At 39.8% G+C, this 23,562-nt stretch overlaps 1 protein-coding gene across 1 annotated transcript in view; it reads right to left on the reverse strand.

Annotated features, from left to right (window-relative positions):
• The window catches only part of LCLAT1 (lysocardiolipin acyltransferase 1), a 182,561-nt gene that overhangs the window by 47,442 nt on the left and 111,557 nt on the right, over nt 1–23,562 (reverse strand). The window contains exon 5 of the mRNA XM_047068456.1: nt 21,779–21,895. Within this exon, the coding sequence (XP_046924412.1) occupies nt 21,779–21,895 (117 nt within the window). The remainder of the gene's footprint in view (nt 1–21,778; nt 21,896–23,562) is intronic.

Raw genomic sequence — 23,562 nt, forward strand, 5'->3', positions numbered from 1 at the left:
CAGTTTCTTTCCATTTTCTCTTATTACTTTGTCATCTTATCCTCTTTGAAAAATTAAATTAGATAATAAACCTATTTTTATAGATATAAAGCCTTAGGATATTACAAGAGGACCTTTCAGACTTCAGAACTTCAAAAGATAACTTAATACATCAAAGTCTGTATCTTCAGATCTTAGAATTTTTAAACTCAGTACAGCTAGTTTCTATTTAAAGTTTCCCTAGTGTGTTTTCTATTTCTGAGAAATTTTACAACAACAAATACAGTTACTAAAAATAATCTCTTTGAAATTACAGTAACTGCATGAGAGAGATGTTGAATTCTGTAGTCTCAACTTTTTTAAAAAAGCACTACCAATGTTTAACCACAAATTGACTAAAAGTTTTTTTTTTTTTTTTAATATGAAACTTATTGTCAAATTGGTTTCCATACAACACCCGGTGCTCATCCCAACAGGTGCCCTCCTCAATGCCCATCACCCACCCTCTCTTCCCTCCCATCCCCCATCAACCCTCAGTTTATTCTCAGTTTTTAAGAGTCTCTTATGGTTTGCCTCCCTCCCTCTCTTTTCCTTCCCCTCCCCCATGGTCTTCTGTTAACATACAGTATCTGTCTTTCTCTGTATGACTTATTTCACTTAGCATAACATTCTCCAGTTCCATCCCCATTGCTACAAAAGGCCATATTTCATTCTTTCTCATTGCCAAGTAGTATTCCATTGTGTATATAAACCACAATTTCTTTATCCATTCATCAGTTGATGGACATTCAGGCTCTTTCCATAATTTGGCTATTGTTGAAAGTGCTGCTATAAACATTGGGGTACAAGTGCCCCTATGCATCAGCACTCCTGTATCCCTTGGGTAAATTCCTAGCAGTGCTATTGCTGGGTCATAGGGTAGATCTATTTTTAATTTTTTGAGGAACCTCCACACTGTTTTCCAGAGTGGCTGCACCAGTTTGCATTCCCACCAACAGTGCAAGAGGGTTCCCGTTTCTCCACATCCTCTCCAGCATCTATAGTTTCCTGATTTGTTCATTTTAGCCACTGAGACTAAAAGTTTTATAAACACAGAGAACTCAAGATTCCTGAAATCTCAAAAATCATCAAATCTCAGAATTGGAAGAAATCTCAGAAATCTTGTAGTTCTATCTATGAGTGGGGAAAAGAATAAAGGCATTAAGCAAAGGGAGGTATTAATAGAATAGCTATGGGGGGCAATAATTTAAAGTTATAAGAAATGGCCAGAAAATGAGGTGTTTAAATTTAATGTTTCACAGTTGGAGCAGCTCCAAAAGACGAAATCTGAAGTATGAACTAGTGTGGATAATGGGGAGATCAGGACACTAAGCTAAACGTGTCCATGTGTTGACAGTGTGGTGACCTGAGAGGAAGGCTAAACCAGAGGCAGGAAGGCAGGCCGAAGGGAGCCAGGTGCCAAATCTCCTCCCTCCGGTGAAGTGAGGGCTGAGAAAGTATGGCTAATATCCAAGAGGAGTAAAAGTCGCTGCATTTATATGCAAAAGCCTCAAAGAAATCAGTTATTTTGTGATTTTTTTTTTTTTTGGTTGTTGTTATAGCTCCAAGGTGCATAGGTCAGAAGTGAAGAAAACTTCCTAAGGTAGAAAGACCAGACAAGGAACAGATTTCACTTGGGAGGGCAAGAGGATAGAAGCATGAGATCAGGAGACAGCTATGTTTTAATAAAGGCAGTAAGGTAGACTGTGAATGTTATGGGTAAGGCTTCTAGTGGCTATCGGTAGTTAAGTTTTGGGGAAGTCAAAGTTATATGTGGATTTTTGACTGTGCAGGACAGTGTGTGTGGTGCCCCTAACCCCTGTGTTGTTCAAGGGTCAGCTATACTGAGCTTTATTTTAACGACAAGCCACAGTAACGACCTTGTAATTAATACCCAATAAATAGTGAGTTCTATCTGTTGGCTAATTTAGCTGTATCTTAAATTTGTGTAGGCCAACACTTTAGATAAAAACACCAAAGAGCTAGTAAGAGCATAAAATAAAATGAACTGGTTTATAGGGCAGGAAGTATGGTCAGAATACAAAGATCTGAATTATTAAAATTTCAAGTGATATAAAAAAAGGATGACCTTTACGTGAGAATAACAATGTGCTTCAATTTATGCAAATGTTATGAGCGCCTACCCAATGGGAATCAAGGCTTCATAAAAGCTAAGAACTCTCAGGCATGCTTCATCATATTTTGCTGTGTCTAACTCTGCCATTTTCTGTAATTGTTGTTTTCAGGGTAAGTGTCCCTCCCCTAGCCAAACCTTGTAAAATGTTCAAGTTGGTACACAAAGTTCCTTCAGCATAGCACAGTGAATCACTGAGCAAGAGACTAAAAGGGAATTTAAAAAGGAAGCCTAATCTTTGGACGGATGGTATATTAAGGTATGAGTGTCCTTACCTATAGAAAAGGCAAGGTAAAAGCTCCATAAGAAACAAAGGTGGGCACATTAGAGCTTGGGGAGAACAGAGATAATACAGGAGAATACAAATAATCTAAACACTAAATCACCTGAGCCACCAAGTTAGAGTGATCTTCCCTACAAATACAACATACTTCACTGTTAGTGTTGAGAGGGAAGTTAAATACCTAGAGAAAACAGCATTCTCCAAGTTAATGCCTCTGGGGTATTAGCCTGGTAAAGAATTCTGACACACTTTACCCTTGTATAGAGGGCCACCATTCTCTTCTACAATGTGGCTGCAGTGGATGTGTGGTCTCAATTTAGTCATTCAGCAGCTACTGAACAGCAGAGCAGCACTGAGAGAGAGAGAGTGAGAGACAGAGAGAGAGAGAGAAGAGAAGAGGGGGTGGTGCACACAGCAGGCGGACACACCCGTGAGTCTTGCTCCAAAGAAACCTCAATCTAGGGAAGAAGATAAAATAAGTTTGCAAGTTATTTGACTCTTAAATGTGGTTCAACTGTTGCAGAAGGCTGCAGGATCGGTCTTGCAGCTGAAGAGATGGAGACATGAGCTGGACATAGAACAGGTGGGTCTGTTCAAAAGGAAAAGAGACGGAAGTGTTGCAGGCCATGGGGGGAGGGAGGAGTGAGGCCGGTGCAGGCAGTGTGAGTCACCACTTTGGATGGGGCTTAGAGCTGCAGTGGGGAGTCTGGGAAGCCAGACGGGGCCTGTAGCCCAAGGTCAGAGAGCTCAGCAATGCTCTCACTTGTTTTATCAGCTTCCTTTTCTTATTTTCCACAGCAAATATTCCAAAATCTCATTAATCACCTCTGTGTCCCAGGCACCCAACCATCATCGTCACATTACCTGACCTCCAATGTGACCGAACAGTCTTCCATCAAAGCATGGCTCACTGTCTCACCACCTACTCCCTAAACCAAAATATATATTCAAGCTCAGCCTTGCTTCCTGCCTTAGCAAGTGAGGAATCCTCTGTTCTTTCCTTCTGTTCCTGTCCCCTCATGATTTCTGAGAAAATTTGCTCTGTCATGAATCCACTCTGCTTTCAGCTTTTCCTCTATCGAGTTTTCTCCACCTTTAAAAATACATCCCTAGTCCTCCTTGATGCAGCTGCCCCTTCTAGTGACCACCCCAGGTCTGCCCTCTCCTTTATCAGTAAGTTCCTTGGAGGAGCCACCTAAACTTGCTGTCTCCACTCACATCCATCTTTGCACCACTTAAATCTGGCTTCAGAAACCCCCAGTACCGAGAAATTCCTCTCGCCGAGATCAACAAATACCACCTAGTCACTGCACCCAAGGGACTCTGCACTGCACCCAAGGGACTCTGCAAGTAAAGATTCCGTTGACACTTAGAACTTCAGAGAAGTTGCACGTGTTTCAGAGAACGAATCCATTAAAGTCCATGAGCATCTGACCTTGCTAACAGGCCAACTACTGCTGAAAAAGACTTACTTAGATGAAATCAATATTTGCAAATACAAAATTGTAGCCATTTATAGCCATATACAGAAAAGCCAAGATGTTTTTTAAAGTCTCAAAACCATTTGTACAAACACAAATAAGACATTTGTCCCATGATTCTTTCTTAGGAAATAGCTTTGTAATTAGGATGAATCATACTTTTTTCCTACTATATGCCACCATTCAGTCTGTAAATACCTCACTCATGAATCAAAAGAGATGTAAAAAAAAAAAAAAGATGCAATTACTTTTACGGAGTTCTTCCTTTAAACTGCACATAATTCAGAAATCTCAAAATAGGACTCTTTGGCAACGACCATGATGATGACAAAGCCAAGAGATCTTACTTTATCTGAGAACAAGTAGTAAACTGCTTTCAAAGTTTCTCTAGTATTCTCTTAGAATGCTGAGAAGAGAATCACTTACTCCCCAGCCGCAGACTATATAAAGTCGTAAATACTACTTGTGAAATGCCCACTATTTCTGATTCCCTTTAATGTCTACTTTGTTAGAACTGAGGCTTCATGACAACTAAGACGACCTCTCTAACTTCAGATCTTACCACGTAAAAAGATGACCTCTGGCCCCTAGTCAGGCCAGTCTCCACTGCTGGGCCTTGAGCCCTCACTGTTCTCTCAATTCCTTACCAAATCAAACCCTCCTATTCCCCAAGATCTAATTCAAGGTCTGGGGCACCTGGGTGGCTCAGTCAGTTAAGGTCCGACTCTTGATGGTGGCTCAGGTCATGATCTCACTGTTCATGAGCTGGAGCCTGAGGTTGGGTTCTGCACGGACAGCAAGGAGCCTGCTTGGGATTCTCTCCCTCCCTCCCTCCCTCCCTTCTTTCTCTCGGCCCCTCCTCTGCTTGTGCTCTCTCTCAAAAGAAACTTAAAAAGCTCTAATTCAAGGTCTAACTCAATCTAACTCTCCCCCTTACTCTGCCAGCTCACTACAACGCTTCTCTACGCTCGTATATTGTTTCTGTGGTACTTGATCATACACTTTCTAAATGTGAGCACACGGATGTGCTCACCAGTGTTTATTCTGATGCTGCCAAGAGCATGCCTTGATCACACAGTATTAAATATAAAACACGGGTCTTATCTAAGATTCTTATCTAAGGTTACATACATTTAACAAAAAGACACTTTATTTAGAATATTTAAATACAGGGGTGCCTGGGTGGCTCCGTTGGTTAAGCATCCCACTTTGGCTCAGGTTATGACCTCCTAGTTCATGAGTTTGAGCCCCACATCGGGCTCTCTGCTGTCAGTGCAGAGCCCATTTTGGACCCTCTGTCTCTCTCTCTCTCTCTCTCTCTCTCACACACACACACACACACACACACACAAATATTTAAAAAAAGAATATTTAAATATAAACACCTTATATTTACAATATTTAGTCACAATTTTAATGATAATACATTACAGGGCAAATTTTTTATAATGTTTGTCTTTGCCTAAACTCTATCAAGTCTATCCTAACTTCAGCTCTTACCAATGTCTATCTCTAACCTATTAAAATATAAGCCTTCATTATGACTGATTTAGTAACGTAAGTAGTGGGTACAGTCTACCTGAATTACTAAGGAAACTAATATTGGAACCAACATACTGTTTTTACTGATGAGAAAGGTTATTAATTTCTTTAACAAAAATTAATTGGTGGGGCACCTGGGTGGCTCAGTCAGTTAAGCATCCGACTCTTGGTTTTGGCTCAGGTTGTGCACGATCTCACGGTTCATGAGTTCGAGCCCTGCATCAGGCTGTGTATTGACAGTGCAGAGCCTGTTTGGGATTCTCTCTCCCTCTCTCTGTTCCTCCTCCACTCATGTGTGCATACTCTCTCCCCACCCCCTTCGAAATAAACATAAAAAAATTAATTGGTAAACTACTTGGAAACTTCATCTGGATTTACTATTATGAATCTATTGTGCTTGTTAAAATTCTGTTCTAGAGGAAAGCAAGTAAGCCTTAGGACACAGAAAAGAATATGTAAAGTCATTTCCATGTATTCCCACCAACAGTATGAAGTTGCTCTCCTGAGCGGAAGCATAGACTGGCCAAGTGATAGATTGTCTATCAAAATGACATCTAAGGGCAGTCTGCAAAAACATGATACAGGTGGCTGTCCAGCTATGAGGACTGCTGACTAACTGGTTGAGGAGCTCGTCAGATCTGCTACCCCAGAGCAGTGATAACTGTGGCAGAGCAGATACTGACTAACACCACTTCTTCTGCTCTAAGTTAGTTCATTACCATCGTAAGTCACCAAGAACTTCACACCCAGTGAGTAAAATGTAGGAAGGCCCCTTGTGTCTTGACTTCTAAGAAGGTCACTGCCAAGGTTCATGTTTGACTAGGGCAGTTTTTCTTAGTTTGGGTAATAATATGCCTTCCCTTCAAAGCCTATGCACACATACACTCTAATACCGGACTTTGGCACTGCGGGCCATGTTTTCCTTACGTGACCTTCTGCTAGAGGCCATTTCAAACCTATGAGGAAATGGGAAATACAAATCATAAACGATGAATACCGGATTTTAAAACTTTTGTACAACAGACTCAAGAGTTCTGCCACAAGTTCCCACATGGAGCCCCAAGCTACTTTCAGACTATATGTATGCAGTGCAAAATTACTCCAAACAATGGATATTGTTTGGCGATACAATCTATCAATTCAAAGAAAGTAGCTATTAACCTACCAATGAGACACACAACCCTCAACACAAATATCTCACACTATCATCTAGGAAACTGTATAGCACCTTCACAGCTTCAAACGCTAATTGTTTAAAAGTCTATAATATGTTCTGTAAACTCTTTTAAAACGTGTTCTGTATAAGGAGTCACAGACAGATGTTTACTTCACAGTACTGAAGTCTCTGTTGGAGAAGTATCTTAGTCCCCATAAACAGGCCTGTAACACGAACAGGAGAACAACAAAGACCAAGAAGAAGGGCACAAACAGAACACCTGCTGTCCCAAGATTTAAGACAGTATTGTTCTCATGTAATCTTAGAATGGAAAGAATCTAGCACATAGTAGGTTACTGTGTGTTTATTATATTCAAATGAGACTATAACTGGAAAAGGGACTTGATAAAACAAAACTTGAGAAATCAGTAGAAGTCAGTGGTTACTTTCGTTTCTTTCAATTATCATTTCCTACGAAAAAGACAACTAAGCCATAATGAAAAGTATTTGCATGACGTTATTATGACAGGATAAGCACACTCACATGGGCATGCTGAGTGTCTGTGTCTGCTCTGACGGATTCTCTAAGTCGGTTATCTTATCAAGTAGGAGAATACTTGGAATGTGCTTTAATGTGTTCAAATGTAATACTTCTGTACAGAGGGAATGAAAGCCATTGAGGACAGACATGCTTCCCTCTCCCACACAACTCTGTTAGGAGAAAGCAACTTAATTTTAGAAAGTTCCTAATATACTTTCATCTGGTCCTTCCTCAGTGCAATGCAGAGGGACCAGCTTGTGACAACTGTGCCAGGACTCGCTTTGCCTCGTCCAGATTCTATGACAAAGTGAGATTGCGTTTAGCAATCCGATGATAAATGTAGGGTGCCTATGTTACAAAATCTGTATAATGACATTATATAGAAGTGAGATTTACATCACATATAAAAATATTCTCTGCAGGGGCACCTGGGTGGCTCAGTTGGTTAAGCATCTGACTTCTGCTCAGGTCACGATCTCACGGTTCATGAGCCCGAGCCCCGCGTCGGGCTCTGTGCTGACAGCTCAGAGCCTGGAGCCTGCTTCAGATTCTGTGTCTTCCTCTGTCTTTGCACCTCCCCTGCTTGCGCTCTCTTTCTCTCTCCAAAATAAATAGACACTAAAAAAATTTTTTTTCTGCAGAAAAACGAAAAAAAAAAATGCCTCATTCAGAAAGCTGTCCAGATATTGTTCAACATGAATAAGTAAACAATTTCAGTATGTAGTTTTATGTTCTTGTGAGACTGATTTTTCACCATCTATTTGTAAAAAGCGAAGGCACATGAACTTGGTCTGCATGTGCATGTGCAGAGACACACACACCAGCGAGGTCAGTGTTGTTTTTTTTTGTTTTGTTTTTGTTTTTTTTTAATTTTATTTATTTATTATTTTTTTTTTCAACGTTTATTTATTTTTGGGACAGAGAGAGACAGAGCATGAACAGGGGAGGGGCAGAGAGAGAGGGAGACACAGAATCGGAAACAGGCTCCAGGCTCTGAGCCATCAGCCCAGAGCCCGACGCGGGGCTCGAACTCACGGACCGCGAGATCGTGACCTGGCTGAAGTCGGACGCTTAATCGACTGTGCCACCCAGGCGCCCCAAGTGTTGTTTTAACAATACCTTTGCAATACTCAAACATCAATTTATTTAAAAACAAAATAAGAAAAGGTCCTACCAAGTGGAACACTATACAGAGAAAGTATTTTTAATACGGAAGAAAAAAATCTGTAAAGCTAAAAGAGAAAAAGGTACAACCTTTTATAAATAATGCAATGGACACATGCCCAGAATAAAGGAGAAACCAAGTAAAGCTTTTTTGGACAAACCCAAAAAAGAAATCTATCCGCAAAGAAATTATATACTATATAAAACCAAAAGGCAGTCACAAGTTCCTGTTAAGATGAATTTCTGGATTCGCGGGTCCAGAGGGTTTAGATTCAGGCCAACAATTCAACTTGCATGAGGATATATTTTGATTTTCACATTAACAGGAATCTAAAGCATATTGCTACATGCATTTTGCATTTGCACTAAATTCTTAAAACTTGCTTCAATACAACAGTATAAGGACAGAAAAACTGAGCATGTAGCTGCCACACGGGTCTCGAACCACGTGAGGGAATGGTACTGGCGTCCTCTACTGTCGTTCTGTAGCTCCCACTTCTGCCTTCAGAGGGAAAGCTAGCAGAACGTTTTAATGTATGTAACAATATTCTTTGCAATCAATGTACAGTTTGCAGAAAGTTCTCAAAGGCAATTCCACAAATTTTACTTACGCAGCTTCTTCCGCAACGCTGAATTCTAAAATAAACATATTTTTGAGTGTCACAGTTATCAGCATTTTTCAGCATGTTACTCTTAAGAAAATAATATAAACATGGTAATGGCATCAATACTTAGGCAAAGACAAGCCTTTTGAATGAGTAAAATATACCAAGTATATAATTTTCACTCCCCTATGAAAATGATAATCTAACCAAAACTAGTATATAGATTAATGGCGCCACAAGACCTGCATCCATAGTCATCCTGGCCTACCTTCCACACTAATAGGTATTTATTATAGCTGGCTGGTATTAGAAAAACAGTAGATAGCCCTAGGGCAAGAGTTTCCTCCTACTGAAGTCAAGTAGTACAAGAGAGGCCCTAGGTTGCAATGATTGTCTCCTTAGCACTATCTCAGAATCTGAACCTCACTGAGTAGGGAAATACTAATAAACTAGGGAAACCCTACCTAAGAACCCCAATTCCATACTGATTTTTACATCATCAAATGCCAAGACCTTGTTCATTTAAGTTAAAATTAATATGCTTTTATTAATGTCCCTTATAAAAGCATAGGTAATCTAAAAAACAGGAACAACAAAAAACAGCCCTACTTTTGTCCTTTGGTAATTAAAAAAAAAAAAAGACTATCTTAAGATAACATTTATTATCAAATGTGCACCTGCCTTATGTGGCCCTCCAGCACTGCCACAAATCTCTCCTCTATTGCAATAAGAGAGTCCATGTGAATTAATATCTGATCGCTAGACTGAGGGTGGTAGGGGCATTACCAATCAGACGTGCAAAAACAAGCATATCAAGTGCATATGTATAAGATGCTGAAAATAGATCATCTACAAAAATCTGTACAAACCATAAATACACTGAGTACCTGTAATATTCATGACGGTGTCTTAGGGGCTCAAATACAAAAACAAGACACGTTATCTATCCTAAAGGAGCTCAGAGTCCAAGGGAGAAAGAAAAAAAAAAACTATAAAAGAGGATGAAAGAAGTGATGAAGACAAATGTATAAATGAGAGTAAGAAGAAGGAAGCCCAATAACCTGGAGAAGCCAGGAGATGGTATGAAGTAGAATAGTCATTTGAACTGTCTTGAAGGATCAACAGGAACTACCCAAATGGTTGGAACAGTTTAGGAAAAGGAATAGCATGAGAAAAGTATATTCCACGTAGGTGGACTGAAGACAGGGCAAGAGGTCACAGGAAGAAATCAGTCCAGAAAGGTCAGACAGGGACTGATCTTTGGGCAATGGTCCACTGACTATGTGACTATTTGGTTAAGCATTGCAGAGGACATAATCCCAAGTGTCCTATAAGAAACACACTGACCAACCTCAGTTCAGAGGTAGGTTGCCTTCACTTCACACAGGACGCTTCACTCAGTAGGCTCCTCAACGACCCTAAGAGAATCCTATTAGTAAAAGCCCCTGGCCCCACACTTAAACTCGTGACACGAGATATCTGTAGAACAGATCCTTTAGGAAGAATAATCAAACTCTGCGTGAACTAATTCCTACCTGAATCTCAGTGAGTGAAATCCCATTCATGGAGAATGGGTTGAAGACATGCAGTGTCTCCAAACCTCTGGAGTTGAGACACTCTCAATCACATATAGCCGGCTGTGCTGGCCTCTTAGGAGACTGTCTTTACTGAACTGCTCTTTCTCATTCTGCTGTCAGCCAGTGAGGATGAACGCTCTGAGGCTATGTGTGACATTAAACTTAAAGATAAAGACGCTGGTCACGACAGTGTACAATGTCTTCCATGAGGAGCCATGCGTGGGAGGTCTTTCTCTCAAGTCCTTCAGAAATGGTCATATTTTTTCTGAGCATAGGATATGCTTTAATCTTACGGATTTGTCAATGATACTATCCAGTTTCCCCCTAGAGAAGATGCCAGAAAGCTCAAGCCAATTTATGGACCCATATTTTATAAGAATATAGAACCTATGTATTTTGTGTATTAACCATATAACATATGTTTTATATACCAACCTTACACCCTTATTTTCCCTTTAATTTATTCTCTAATATTGTGGTGCTGCTGTCATTGTAGCATACATATTTAGGTCCACCACTTTAGCTCTTTATGGGAACACAGCAGGGTATGAAAATACATCAACCAGTTAGCTGATGGGTTCAAAAAACTTAGAGTATTATATGCGAGGCCTATGCTGAAGGCTGGGGATAAAAATGGTCAGGGAGACAGACTTGATTCTAATGGGCATGAAATTGAAAGTTCATAGATGAAATAGACAAATGATAATACAGTCAGTAAAACATCTATGCAGGGCTGGCAGAGGAGGGAACACACTCATATGGGGAACAAAGAAGTCTAAGAGCCGTGAAGGTTTCCTGAATGAGGCTAGGAGGGGCTATGCCCTGGTAGGGAAGGCTCAGAGTACTGTGCACTCTGGGAATGGGAAGCAGTTCAGGAAGGCAAGGAGTAAAGGGACAACAAAGGAGAATGGAGAGAGGTGAGAAAGCTAAGCAAAGACCAAGTCATGGAGGGCCTGGAAAATCATGTTAAAAAAAAAAGGAGATTTTTAAAAAATGTTTATTTCTTTAAGAGAGAACACAAGTGGGGGAGGGGCAGAGAGAGAAAGAGAAAACCTCAAGCAGATTCCGTGCTATGAGCACAGAGCGCAACACGGAGCTCAATCTCGCAACCATGAGATCATGACCTGAGCCGAAATCAAGAGTCGGACACTTAACTGACTGAACCACCCCGGTACACCTAAAGAAAGTAGATTTAACCCTGGAGCATTGTGAAACCCAGGACGGGTTCTGGCCAGGAGCTGACACAATCAGATTTGCACTGTAACGTTTATCGAGTGCTTGCTCTTTTCCAGGCACTGTGCTAAGTGCTTTATGTACTGCACTGAGTCCTTATAAGAGCCCTACAAAGTAAGCACAGTTACTCCATTTTACAGATGATGGAAGTAAGGCTTGCTGAGGGACACTGCTAATTCCGGTGATGCCAGGGTTCTCCCCAGGTCTCCTGACTCCAGAGCCTGAGCCTCTAACTTAGTGTGCTGCCATCCTCATTTAGAAAAAGGCTTGATGTTCCAGTACAACATGGAGAAAGGACTGGTTAAGGCAGGCCCAGAACTAGGAAGACCAGCTGAGCTGCTATCTGGTAATTCAGGGGAGATATGATGGCAGAGAGAATGAAAAGAGAAGAATGAATTTGAGAGTAAAGAGAATCCCAAGGCACTTACTGGTTGGGGTTTCACGGCACGTGAGAGAAGCAGAGGGGACGGATCCAAGAATGACGCCCAGGTTGTAACTTGAGTAACTGAGTTGATGATAAACAGCGGTTAAGGCGAAGGCTCCACAGCTAGATTCCTAGCTCTGCCATTTGAAAGGTGGAAATCTTGGATGACTACTTCTCTGTAGCTCGGTTTCCTCATGCATAAAAGGAAGATGATAATGAAACCTCCTCTAAGAATGGAATGATTTAGTTCATGTGAAGCACTTAGGATAATCCTGGCACATAAGTACACAATCTCACCAATATTACCATTATCATCATTATAGTGCCAGCAATTGGTGTGGGGATATGGGAGGAACAGCAGTGTAGGGGGAAATGACAAGTTCAATTTTCAACACTGAAGTGCCTACAGCACCTCCAAATGGCAAAGGTCACATGTATGGCTCTGCACTAAGAAAGGGATTTACGAACAAAAGATTTGGACTCAAGCCAAGAGCATATGGAATGACCATTCAAGCCACCAACCTGAGTGACATGGAGTGGGAGAACAAAGGAACCCAGGAAGCCTTATAAGGAACACAGACACTGAAGGGATACCCAGGTAGGAAGACTCTACAAATGAGTCTTGAGAAGTGGCCAGAGATGTAGGAGAAAAAAGGAGAAGCCCCAGGGAGAAAGTATTTCAAGAAGAATCTACAGTGCCAGTCGTTGCTAGGAGAGGAAGTAAGATATGGATGGAAAGATATTCAATGGATTTAGTAATAAAATCTTTGCCCTAATGGTCTAGGTGACATGGCCACTGCTGTCCGTTTCGGAAGCTAAGAAGTAAAATGTATTAGAGCAGCTATAAATAACAGGTCCACTATGCTAACTAAGTCCTATTAGAGTGGAAAAAGATAGTTCAGATGACTGCCAGCAGTGGAAATAGGGATGGACCCTTAGAAGATCACTAAAGGACAGTATCTGGGGATTAAAGCAAGGAACAAAGCACTACAGGTTTTAGCCTGAACAGACTTAACTAGACGCATGATGCACAAAGCATAAGGCACAGTCCAGAATAGTCAATTAATTCAAATAGGTTGGCTCATGTGGTATGAAGAGGGGCTTCTGAGTGGTAAAATTTAAAAAGTAGATTAGAACCATATTATAGAAAGGCCTGACCATGGAATATGGAAGTGATGCAAACGTTTAAATGCCTTTCCTCCCTGGAAAATGCCTAATTATTCTTTAATTCTCAGCTCATATGCCACCTCTTCAGTGTCACTTTAGGTAAAGATCAACTAACCTTCATGTCCTCAAAATACTTTCTATTTACATCTTACGGCACTGCGTTACGATTATGTTTTCTAAACCGTATGATACTCACAGGAATGGACTATGTATTGGTACCTGCGTCTTGCGTCTTGCAGGCCAAACAACACCTGTGCCCAAGAAACATTTTCTGAATAAATATATACACAATGACATTAGAGTGGCACCTTATGAAGACTGAGAGCTAAGTAATATGGATTGGCAAAGAAGAAACCAGAGGTAGACCAGTCAGAAAGCCAGGAAGTAAAAAGGAGAAGTAATGGGGTCCCTCCATTCAGGCCACTGTGGAAACAGAAGAAGGTAGGATGTCTCTCTAAAAAGCAGTATCGGGGCACCTGGGTGGCGCAGTCGGTTAAGCGTCCGACTTCAGCCAGGTCACGATCTCGCTCCGTGAGTTCGAGCCCCGCGTCGGGCTCTGGGCTGACGGCTCAGAGCCTGGAGCCTGTTTCCGACTCTGTGTCTCCCTCTCTCTCTGCCCCTCCCCCGTTCATGCTCTGTCTCTCTCTGTCCCAAAAAAATAAATAAACGTTGAAAAAAAAAAAAATTAAAAAAAAAAAATAAAATAAAAAGCAGTATCAGTAGAATTTGGTGGCCAATTGAAATAGGACAGAGAACAGGAGTAAATTTTTTTAGAAAACCTTAAGAAAATGGGGGCCCCTGGGTGGCTCAATCGGTTACGCGTCCGACTTTGGCTCAGGTCATGATCTCATAGTTTGTGAGTTCAGGCCCTGCATCAGACCCTGTGCTGACAGCTCAGAGCCTGAAGCCTGCTTGGGATTCTGTGTCTCCCTCTCTTTCAGCCCCTCCCCCACTCACGCTCTGTCTGTCTCTCCCTCAAAACTAAATAAACATAAAAAAAAAAAAGTCATTTAAAAACCTTAAAAAAAAGGAATACCCTTTGACTCAGTAATTAGCCTTGGAAATATATCCCAAGGGAATAATTAGAGATTTATGCATACTTTGGTATTATTTATAAGGGTGGTAAACTGGAAACAATTTTAACTTTGAACAATGAAGGACTAGTTAAATAGTGGTCCTTCTAATATGTGCACACATTAACATATACTTACGCCAATTATGCAAGGATAATGATAAAACATGCACATTATAATAAGTCTTAAAAATATTTCTAAAACAAAATATATGATCTGACTTTAATTTTGTTTGCGATGTATGAATACAGGTGGAAAAACACAGGAAGAGTTTCTGTCAAAAAGTATACAAGGCACACACCAGGTATTTCTGAGATGTGACTGAGCAGACCATAGGTACCTTTTCCTTCTTTATAATGAACTTTCCAATATTTTTATAATAAATATATTGTTTTTATAATTTAAAAAATCCCGTTTTTACAGGAAGTGAGTTAGTATTGAGAAAAATCAAGTCACCAGTTTATTGTTTTTGAGGCTCAGCGGCAAAAGAAAATTACGGGACCACAATTTGAAAGAACAGTAGGAGTGTCACTTTCTTTGTTTTGCCTTACAGATTAGAGATATGAAGGAGGAGCAGATAAATATAGGAACCAGAATAATGACATGCTTTACAAAAAGGAAACTCTTGATGTATTTTTCCATTTAAACAAAATGCAGAGTATAGCTAAGGGTACCAGGGAGAAGGTCTTGGAAAGAGAGAAGAAAAAGAAAAAAATCCTACAAAGGTTACATCTTTGTAGCACTTGGCACAGAAAAATTGTTAACTTACTACATAGTGGGAAGAACATGGGCTTTGGCATCAAATGGAGCAGAAGTGAACTCATGTACCACCCAGCAGCCATGTGACCCTGGGCAAGTCGCTAGAGTGAGTCTGTCTCCTCAGGGGTGGCATGGGGCAAAGCACTGCCTAGCGCAGCCATGGGAATGAAATGATCTGTATGACAGTGACTAGTCGGGTAGACATGAGCTCAGGGCCCCACCACTGGACTTTGATTCATTTAGCAGGTCTGAGCCCACACCTGATCATCTGTGTTTTAAATAGCTCCCTGGGCATTAGTACTGCTTGGGCAGGGTAGAGAAACATGTGAACCGCTCAGTGCCTGGCACATGGTAGGTACTTGTTAGATGGCTGTTTTTATGTAGAGAAAGAGGGCTCTGTCACTTTTCATTAACACAATGCCAAGACCTGTCCTAAATGAGCTCAGATTTTCTGCTATGAAAGAGAACTAAAATGAACAAAGATAACAGAAATGTCATTAAAGACCTAAAGGCATGCCATGGCATTCAGAGATTCAACCTGACAGACTCCAAAGGTCTTTGACATGTAATCACATATAATTTTGCTGAGGAGAATTTAAATCATTTCTGCTTCATGACATGTAGGACCAAGTCCTTTAGTTGATCCATGTGCTTTTTTACTGATCAGAACCCAGGTTCATTTAGGTTTGCTGTATTCTATTCATCACCATAAACAGATGAAAGCATTGTTCTTTGTAAAAGGGTCTCAAAAGAGAGTCAAACGCTATGCTACAGAGAAATTTGCAAATTTGGGGAAATGGAAAAGGTTTCAGAAAATATTCTAGCAAATGTCAAAGATCTACTGTATAATTACATTTTTTAAACATAAGGGAAAGGTCTTATCCTTTTTCATAGTTTCCAGCAATAAAAAGTCACATGAAAAGGTCAGAGTGCATGGCATTTAATGCACCCAATATTTCAACAGTTTTTCTCTCTTTCTTCCTAGTATCCTAGATTATGCTAGCTGTTAGGAAGAGTCACCGAAATGCAATCCCAAGGGAGGCTCATCACTCATCAACTAGGATAAACATAATGTGAGCCACAGAGAGCGATGGCTCCTGCTGGCCATCTTTGGTCCCCCACCATCTACATCCACTATAGGCAAGAAACAGAATGGATTATTAGCTGTGCATGAAGCAAAAAGTCCAAGAAATTAAAACACTCTGAAAACACTGAAGATTGAGCTATCTATGATTAGTCTACTGCCTAAGTGCCAACTTTCGTGGAGCAAATGAGAACTATCATAGACCAAAATGAGAGAGCCAAACACAGGACTACCAGATACTACATATGTAATCTGGGGGTTCAAGTAAGCAATTCTCTGTCCCTGAATACAGACCGAAGAGTTTTTTAATCAGATGTGCTGATCTAAATTACCTGGTGGGAATTTTATTTTTTCCTTAGTGACTAACCCTATATCCCCTAGATTAGTAGAAATACACCATCTTTCATATTTAGAATATAAACATATGAGCTAAACATGGATTATCTTGGAATTTAAAAACTCAAAACTTGGGGTGCCTGGGTGGCTCAGTCGGTTAAGCGCCTGACTTCAGCTCAGGTCATGATCTCGTGGTGAGTTCGAGCCCCGCATCAGGTTCCATGCTGACAGCTCAGTGCCTAGAGCCTGCTTCAGATTCTGTGTGTGTGTGTGTGTGTGTGTGTGTGTGTGTGTGTGTCTGCCCCTCCCCTGCTCACACTCTGCCTCTCTCTCTCTCAAAAATAAATAAACATTAAAAAAATTATTTTTAAAAAACCCAAAACTTAAATATATCTATATGATGTTTTATAGTCTTAATACATGAGCTGATTTGCTTGAATGACTTCAGCTAGAAATGGACATCTAAAAACATGACTATTTGGGGGCAGGAGTTTAAGTTTTTCAACAATGGCTCCAAACAACCTTCTTAACTACTGTCTATTATTCTACAGTACAAGTCTTCAGCTCGATCACATTCATTGTGCCTAGTTTACTGCACAGCCTCATACTGGCCCAAACTCTATGCCCTTTCTTGTACTCTTCCTATCTTGCCCTCAGCCATCCTTGAAAGTCCAAGGAAGAAATTAAGCTTCTTAAAGAAGTGAAGTGTTTCGGGGCGCCTGGGTAGCTCAGTCGGTTAAGCGTCTGACTTTAGCTCAGGTCATGATCTCGCGATCTGTGGGTTTGAGCCCCGCGTCGGGCTCTGTGCTGACAGCTCAGAGACTGGAGCCTGTTTCGGATTCTGTGTCTCCCTCTTTCTCTGACCCTCCCCTGTTCATGCTCTCTCTCTCTCTCTGTCTCAAATAAATGTTACAAGTGAAGTGTTTCAATACTATATGCTCTCTCTTTACTGAACACTCCTATAATTACTCAAAATGTTTATATACTATATACCATAAAATTTAACATGTAATGTGATATTTTTTAAGATTTTTCTAGATGTATTCTTATCTACCCAAGAAGACTGTAAACTTCTAGGCAAGGTCATATTTTATTTTTAATGTCTACCAGTTTATTAAAGGATATGATAAAGCATACATATGAACAGTCAGATGAAGAGATACATAGGGTCTGGGAGGGTCCCAAGCAGAGCAGCTCTGTCCCTGTGGAGTTAGGTGAGTTATCTTCCTGGTATGTAGATGTGTTCACTAAGCAAGGTCATATTTTAAACAAGACACACCCTCAAACAAATATGAAGTGTTTTATCCTCACCCCCAACCACTTTAACCTAACTTCAAGTGTTTCAAATGTACGCATTTGTGCCGCCTAATGGTGAAAAGTAATTATTGCAGGGTTATAACTTAGTAATTGGCTTCTAAAACATTTAACAAAATCAAATAATGGTGGGACCAAATCTTTATTTAAAATCAAAGAAGAGTAAAGCTATTGTTAAAAATGATGAAGCACCAGGGGAGCCTGGGTGGCTTAGTCGGTCGGTCATCCGACTTCAGCTCAGGTCATGATCTTGCAGTTTGTGGATTCCAGCCCCATGTCGGGCTCTGTGCTGACAGCGCAGAGCCTGGAGGCTTGCTTCAGATTCTGTGTCTCTCTCTCTCTGCCTCTCCCTTGCTCATGCACGTGCTTGCTCGCTCTCTCTCAAAAATAATAAATAAACATTAAAGAAAAATTTTTAAAAAATGATACAGCACCAGAGATGATGATAATATAACTAACTTTTGGTATGAATGAGTTACAAGTTTAAAATTGTCTGATAAATTTATTAGCACTGTCAATTAAAAAAAAAAAAAACTTTCTCATATGAAAAGCCTTTTTTCCCTAAGTTAGAAAATTCCTTTTGGGTTTGGGTTAATATAGTACTGGAAAAACATATAATCACATACTGAAAGGTTGTGAAACCATCCAAGACAGATAATCTATCAGTGTAATACATACTTAGAAGAACATCCAGGACACTAGGCTTGTCTTATTTTTCAGATAAAAGGAAAAAACATTTAACTCAACCATGTGCAGAACATTCCATACCCTCAAGAAGGTTATGATCTAGTAAGAGTATAGAGCAAGCACATTAATGGTGAAATTTAAGGTACTCAGGGTAAACCTTTTGCAGTTACTACCACAGGAATAACACATCTGTGTAACATTATATAATGGGTGCTATATTTCAGGGTAAATGTGTGTCTTCTAAATGTTCCTAATCTCTGTGACATGTATTCTGAACAGAAGTGCAGAAGCTACTTTCCTTGTTTTGCATTTTCATTTATCCAGTCCTTCTTGGTAGGACTTCATCCTTAGTTTCTTGATGTCCTAAACTTCTCATGTGCCCATTGCCAAACAGACATCGGCAATGCTGAATTTAGTTATTATGGTGAGCAGTATTCCACTGCAATAATTTATTTATACAGTCATTTGTTTTAACAGAGAGCTTCTTTTTTCACCTAACTGCTTATCAAAAGCAGATCTCAGGAAGCTAAAGATCAGAAAGGTGGGCTTGGCCCTTTTGGGGGCTTTAATTTGTTTCTAAGATCTTCACTTCTGATCCTTGATGAAACTTTTGATGCTCACTAGATACCACCCCTCGTCCCCCAAAAGTAGAGCTGCCCTTGACTCTCCACCTGATTCCCCCTCCCCTGTCATGTTAGGCAGAACCATAACCTCCTCCTTTGGGACTACCATCCCTCCATGATCTGGCCATTTAGCTACTGCTTTTTCTTTTTCAACATCTTTTTTGAGGGAAACCACACAGTTCACTACTACAAAAGTGCTTTATGGAGACTCTGTTAACTGAAATCATACTACAAATACAAGAGGCATGGGGCATGCCTGGGTGGCTCAGTTGGTTAAGCGTCTGGCTTCAGCTCAGGTCATGATCTCACAACTCGTGAGTTCGAGTCCCACGTCAGGCTCTGTGCTGACAGCTCAGAGCCTGAAGCCTGTTTCAGATTCTGTGTCTCCCTCTCTCTCTGCCCCTCCCCTGCATGTGCTCTGTCTCTCTTTCTCTCAAAAATAAACATTAAAGAAAAAAATTTTTAAAGAGCATAGGATATTCAGTCAGAGGAACCAGATTCTAATAACTCTGACAAGCTTCTTCATCTCAATTTCTGCTTCAGTTTTGTCCTACAAGTTAAATATTAATAATGATAACTACCATGTATGGTAATTGTCAGGATTAATTGACCTTAGGCATATGAAATACTTGGCTCAATGCCTGGTACTTAGTAAGTGCTCAATAAATGTTAGCTGCTGTTACTATAATCACAATCCTATTTCTTTATTATTATTATAAGGTACAGATTCTATTCCACTTTTCTAACTGAAGTAAATAGAACCATCTAACCGTGTTTCTCTTTTTTCTGATATGGCGGGTGGGGGAATCAGTTGCCAGTTCTAGCAGGAAAAATTACACAGTGGTTGTCGACTAGTTCTCTGAGTGATGACTAAGTAACACACATTCCCCAAAGTTATAAATCAGCTTGCTTCTGAAATATTTTCCAGATCTCAGAACAAGAGAGCTCTACAGATATATCCTTATCCAGTATAAAATAATCTATTATCCTGCCTACATTTAGGAAGATCTTTTTTAGCAAAAGATGCGTTCCAACAGCATGCTTGTATTTACAGAGAAATCCAGTTGATGAATGTGTTCTATGATGTCAGAAATACCTTCAAAGAAATCATTAAATACTATAAGCTATCAGATTAGTAAGGACATAAAAAACACATTATTGAATAAGAAGGGTGAGCCTAAGCTGGATGCCACAGTTAAGTGGTACCACATATTAAAACAAAAACACACAAAAAACCATCGCCACTTTAATGTCTTGGTGCCTCCCTGTCCCATTCTGTAGGCGGAAAAACTGTGTTCTCCAGGAGCTTCACTGGGTAGATGGACACTTGCTATTCATATACAATATGGCCATCAAGCCCACAAGCCCATTTCGCATTACCTATGACCATAGAATTTCAAGAGCAAGCCAAACTAATAGGAACAACATTTTTGGTTTACTATCACAATGTAGTTTTGGATTGACTATACGTTTTTTTTAATCATGGGTATTTAGTTGGAAAGATGCTTCAGCCTGGCAGAGTTCATTAAGATTATACTTTGTACCTTAAAGCACATTAAACCCTAAAGGAACAACAATGATGCCATTAGGGAAAGATAAAAGAACTTTATACCTTTGCTTGTATGATGGTTCAACATCTTTCATGTTAATCCACAAGCAGTTTTATGACAATGTAGCAATTATCAGATGAAGGTGATAATTTGTCACAGATGCCATCATCGTACAATATGGCTTGGTAGAAATCAGAGTGGAGAGCAGAAACACGTAAACAAGATTTTTCTTCTAGGTGACTGTGGGCTTCAAATCATTCTTGTAAAATCAGTAACACGTCAGCACGTTTCTGGATAGTTCCATTTCCATATACTTTCATAAATGTTATGTGTCTCTACACATGTATGTATCCATATACAAACGTACAAACATGCAGCAATAAGATGTACAATGGCTTTTATATAACAAATATAAAAATGTAAGCATTTAAATGGATGTGATATCATCAATGAATCACCTTGTCCTGATATGCCCTTCAACAGACACAACTCTTGAGGAAGTGTGAGGTAGAATTATGAGCTACAAAGTAGGAAGCAGAAGAATGAGGTTCTATCCCTGACTACAGAAATTTCCTAACCACCTGGAGGTCAGTTCAACTTAACTATAAAACGGAGGATACAGTCAGTACTTGCCTTCCTACCAACCAGAATCATTTGTTGGAATGAGCGGAATAATGAATGCAAAAATACTTTATAAGGTATAAAGAACAATAGTGTAAGTGTTAAGATACTTCCAAGGTAGTTTTGCTACTTTGAGAAAAATTTAAAAAGAGAATGATAGTCTACTTGTATTATTTTCTGTTATCCCAAGAGAAGGAAACATTTTTTATAAGGCTATCTTTGATATTTGATAAAGAATATATACTAAGACATTTTAGTGCATGGGGTCAATTTAGTATAAATGTGACAGTATCTTATACCTTGAGAAAAAATATGAAAAAGTGCTTTGTAAATTCTAAAGGGCTACATACAAAGTTCAGCAACCGTTGCCACTTACATAAAAACACAGCCTTTTGATGGTGCTTACCTTCTCTTAGGCGGTCTACGACAAAAGTGAAGCCTGTAGTTCTTGGGTGTAAGACATATTCATATTTCTGAAGCCCATTCTTTTCAGCAAAATCATTACTTCGAGCTTTGCTGTTTTCTAAACAAAACAACAAACTGTTAGAAGCCATAAAATAAAGGAAGAGAAGTGAGATAAGGAAGCCCTGAAGGATTTCTTTGATGAAATGGCAGTTATTCCATCTGTAAATACTGAATACGGCATATTGAGTCAAATGAGAAGATACAAACACTGCAGTCCCTAACAAAGATCCTAGAGTTTGGGGAATTTTGAAATTTTTATAATAAGGTATTAAATAGGACTTGTTAGAATGTTTCCTGAAATTCATATTAAAATATTTAAAATTCTTAAAGGGATTTCATAAAATAGTCAACATACAATGAAAACTGAGGTACAAATAAAATACTAACAAACCGAAATTTTCATAAAATAGTCCTTACATAACAAAAACTGAAATACCAAAAGAGGTTAATAAAACTAAAATACTTAAAATAAACATAAGGACCTCTATACTCAGAAAAAAACAAGTAGTCAATATGCCAAATATATCAAATCAACATTTTTTTAGCCCAGTAATTTAGGGCTTCAATGCAAAGTGAAATCTCTGCCCTGCTCAGGCATAGAGCATGCTAATATTACTAACCAAAACCTCTCCCCAACAGAATGGGCACATGATTAGCACATCGTGTACAAACATCTGAACATGGTTTGGCTGAATATAGTTACAGAGTCAAGTATATGTTCCAGTTGTTGGCAAAAGTTGCTTTTTCCATTCCATGAGGTAACTTTATAAGTTCCAAGAAGAACCAAACCCATTATTCAGCAAATATATTTGGAAAAAGTAGTGTTCAGAAATTTGGCCTCAACTGCTGGGAGAGATCATGAAATACCTTCTGATGACAGCAGATGTTAGAATCCGCAACTCTCAGCTGCATCCTAAAATTTATAGACTATTCCAAGTCACAAGAAAAAAAACTTTCTCTATATAAACCCAACCTTCCTCGGAATAAATTTAAGATCACGGAGTCCTCAAACCTCAAAAAACCATAGATGAATTCTTCAACATGACAATATTCAAAGAATACCCCTTTAAAGGTGTTACGCTATTTTATAGTTGAAGAATCGAGTCAAAGAACTAATAACCACAGTCCCTAGAAAGACAAAAGTACAGGCTGGAAACATGAAAAGGAGTAAGTTCTTCTCACGTTCATTTGAGAATATCCTGGGCATGGGACTCTAAAATAGTTTTTGATAGACAGCTAGGAGGCCCTTCCATGGAATGAAGAATCCCAGGGACACTACAAAGATGAATAGTTAACTACTCTTCGGTTTCCTCTTCCGGTGCATCACAGACTCTGGGGATCGGAACTCTGTCGTAGAATGGGAACACAAGTAGTTCTAAAAATGTAAGGTCACAACGTGGGGCAGTAGAGATAATCAGAGACACAAAGAGATTAGAGATGCAGATTTTTCCTTCCATCCCCACTTCATCTACCCAACCCCGGACTCTGATTATTAGTAAGCATACCAGCCTCCCTCTTTCTGACCACAGCCTCCTGTCTCGTCAGCTCACTGCTGGTAACACTCCAGTGCCAGCCCTGCTCACTCCTTACACTTGGAGTTGACTACTGGCCACTCTGCATTCTCAAACCAGCCAGGCATGTTTCTACTTCAGGGTCTGTGCAGGTATTCCTTTCCCTGCCTGGAATGCCTTCCAGATACCTGCAAGGTTTTCTGCTTCATTCAAT

Source organism: Lynx rufus, unplaced genomic scaffold (assembly GCF_022079265.1).
Source record: "Lynx rufus isolate CCGP_SWC_20201006 ecotype Redwood Valley unplaced genomic scaffold, mLynRuf1.p SCAF_8, whole genome shotgun sequence".
Lineage (NCBI taxonomy): Eukaryota > Metazoa > Chordata > Mammalia > Carnivora > Felidae > Lynx > Lynx rufus.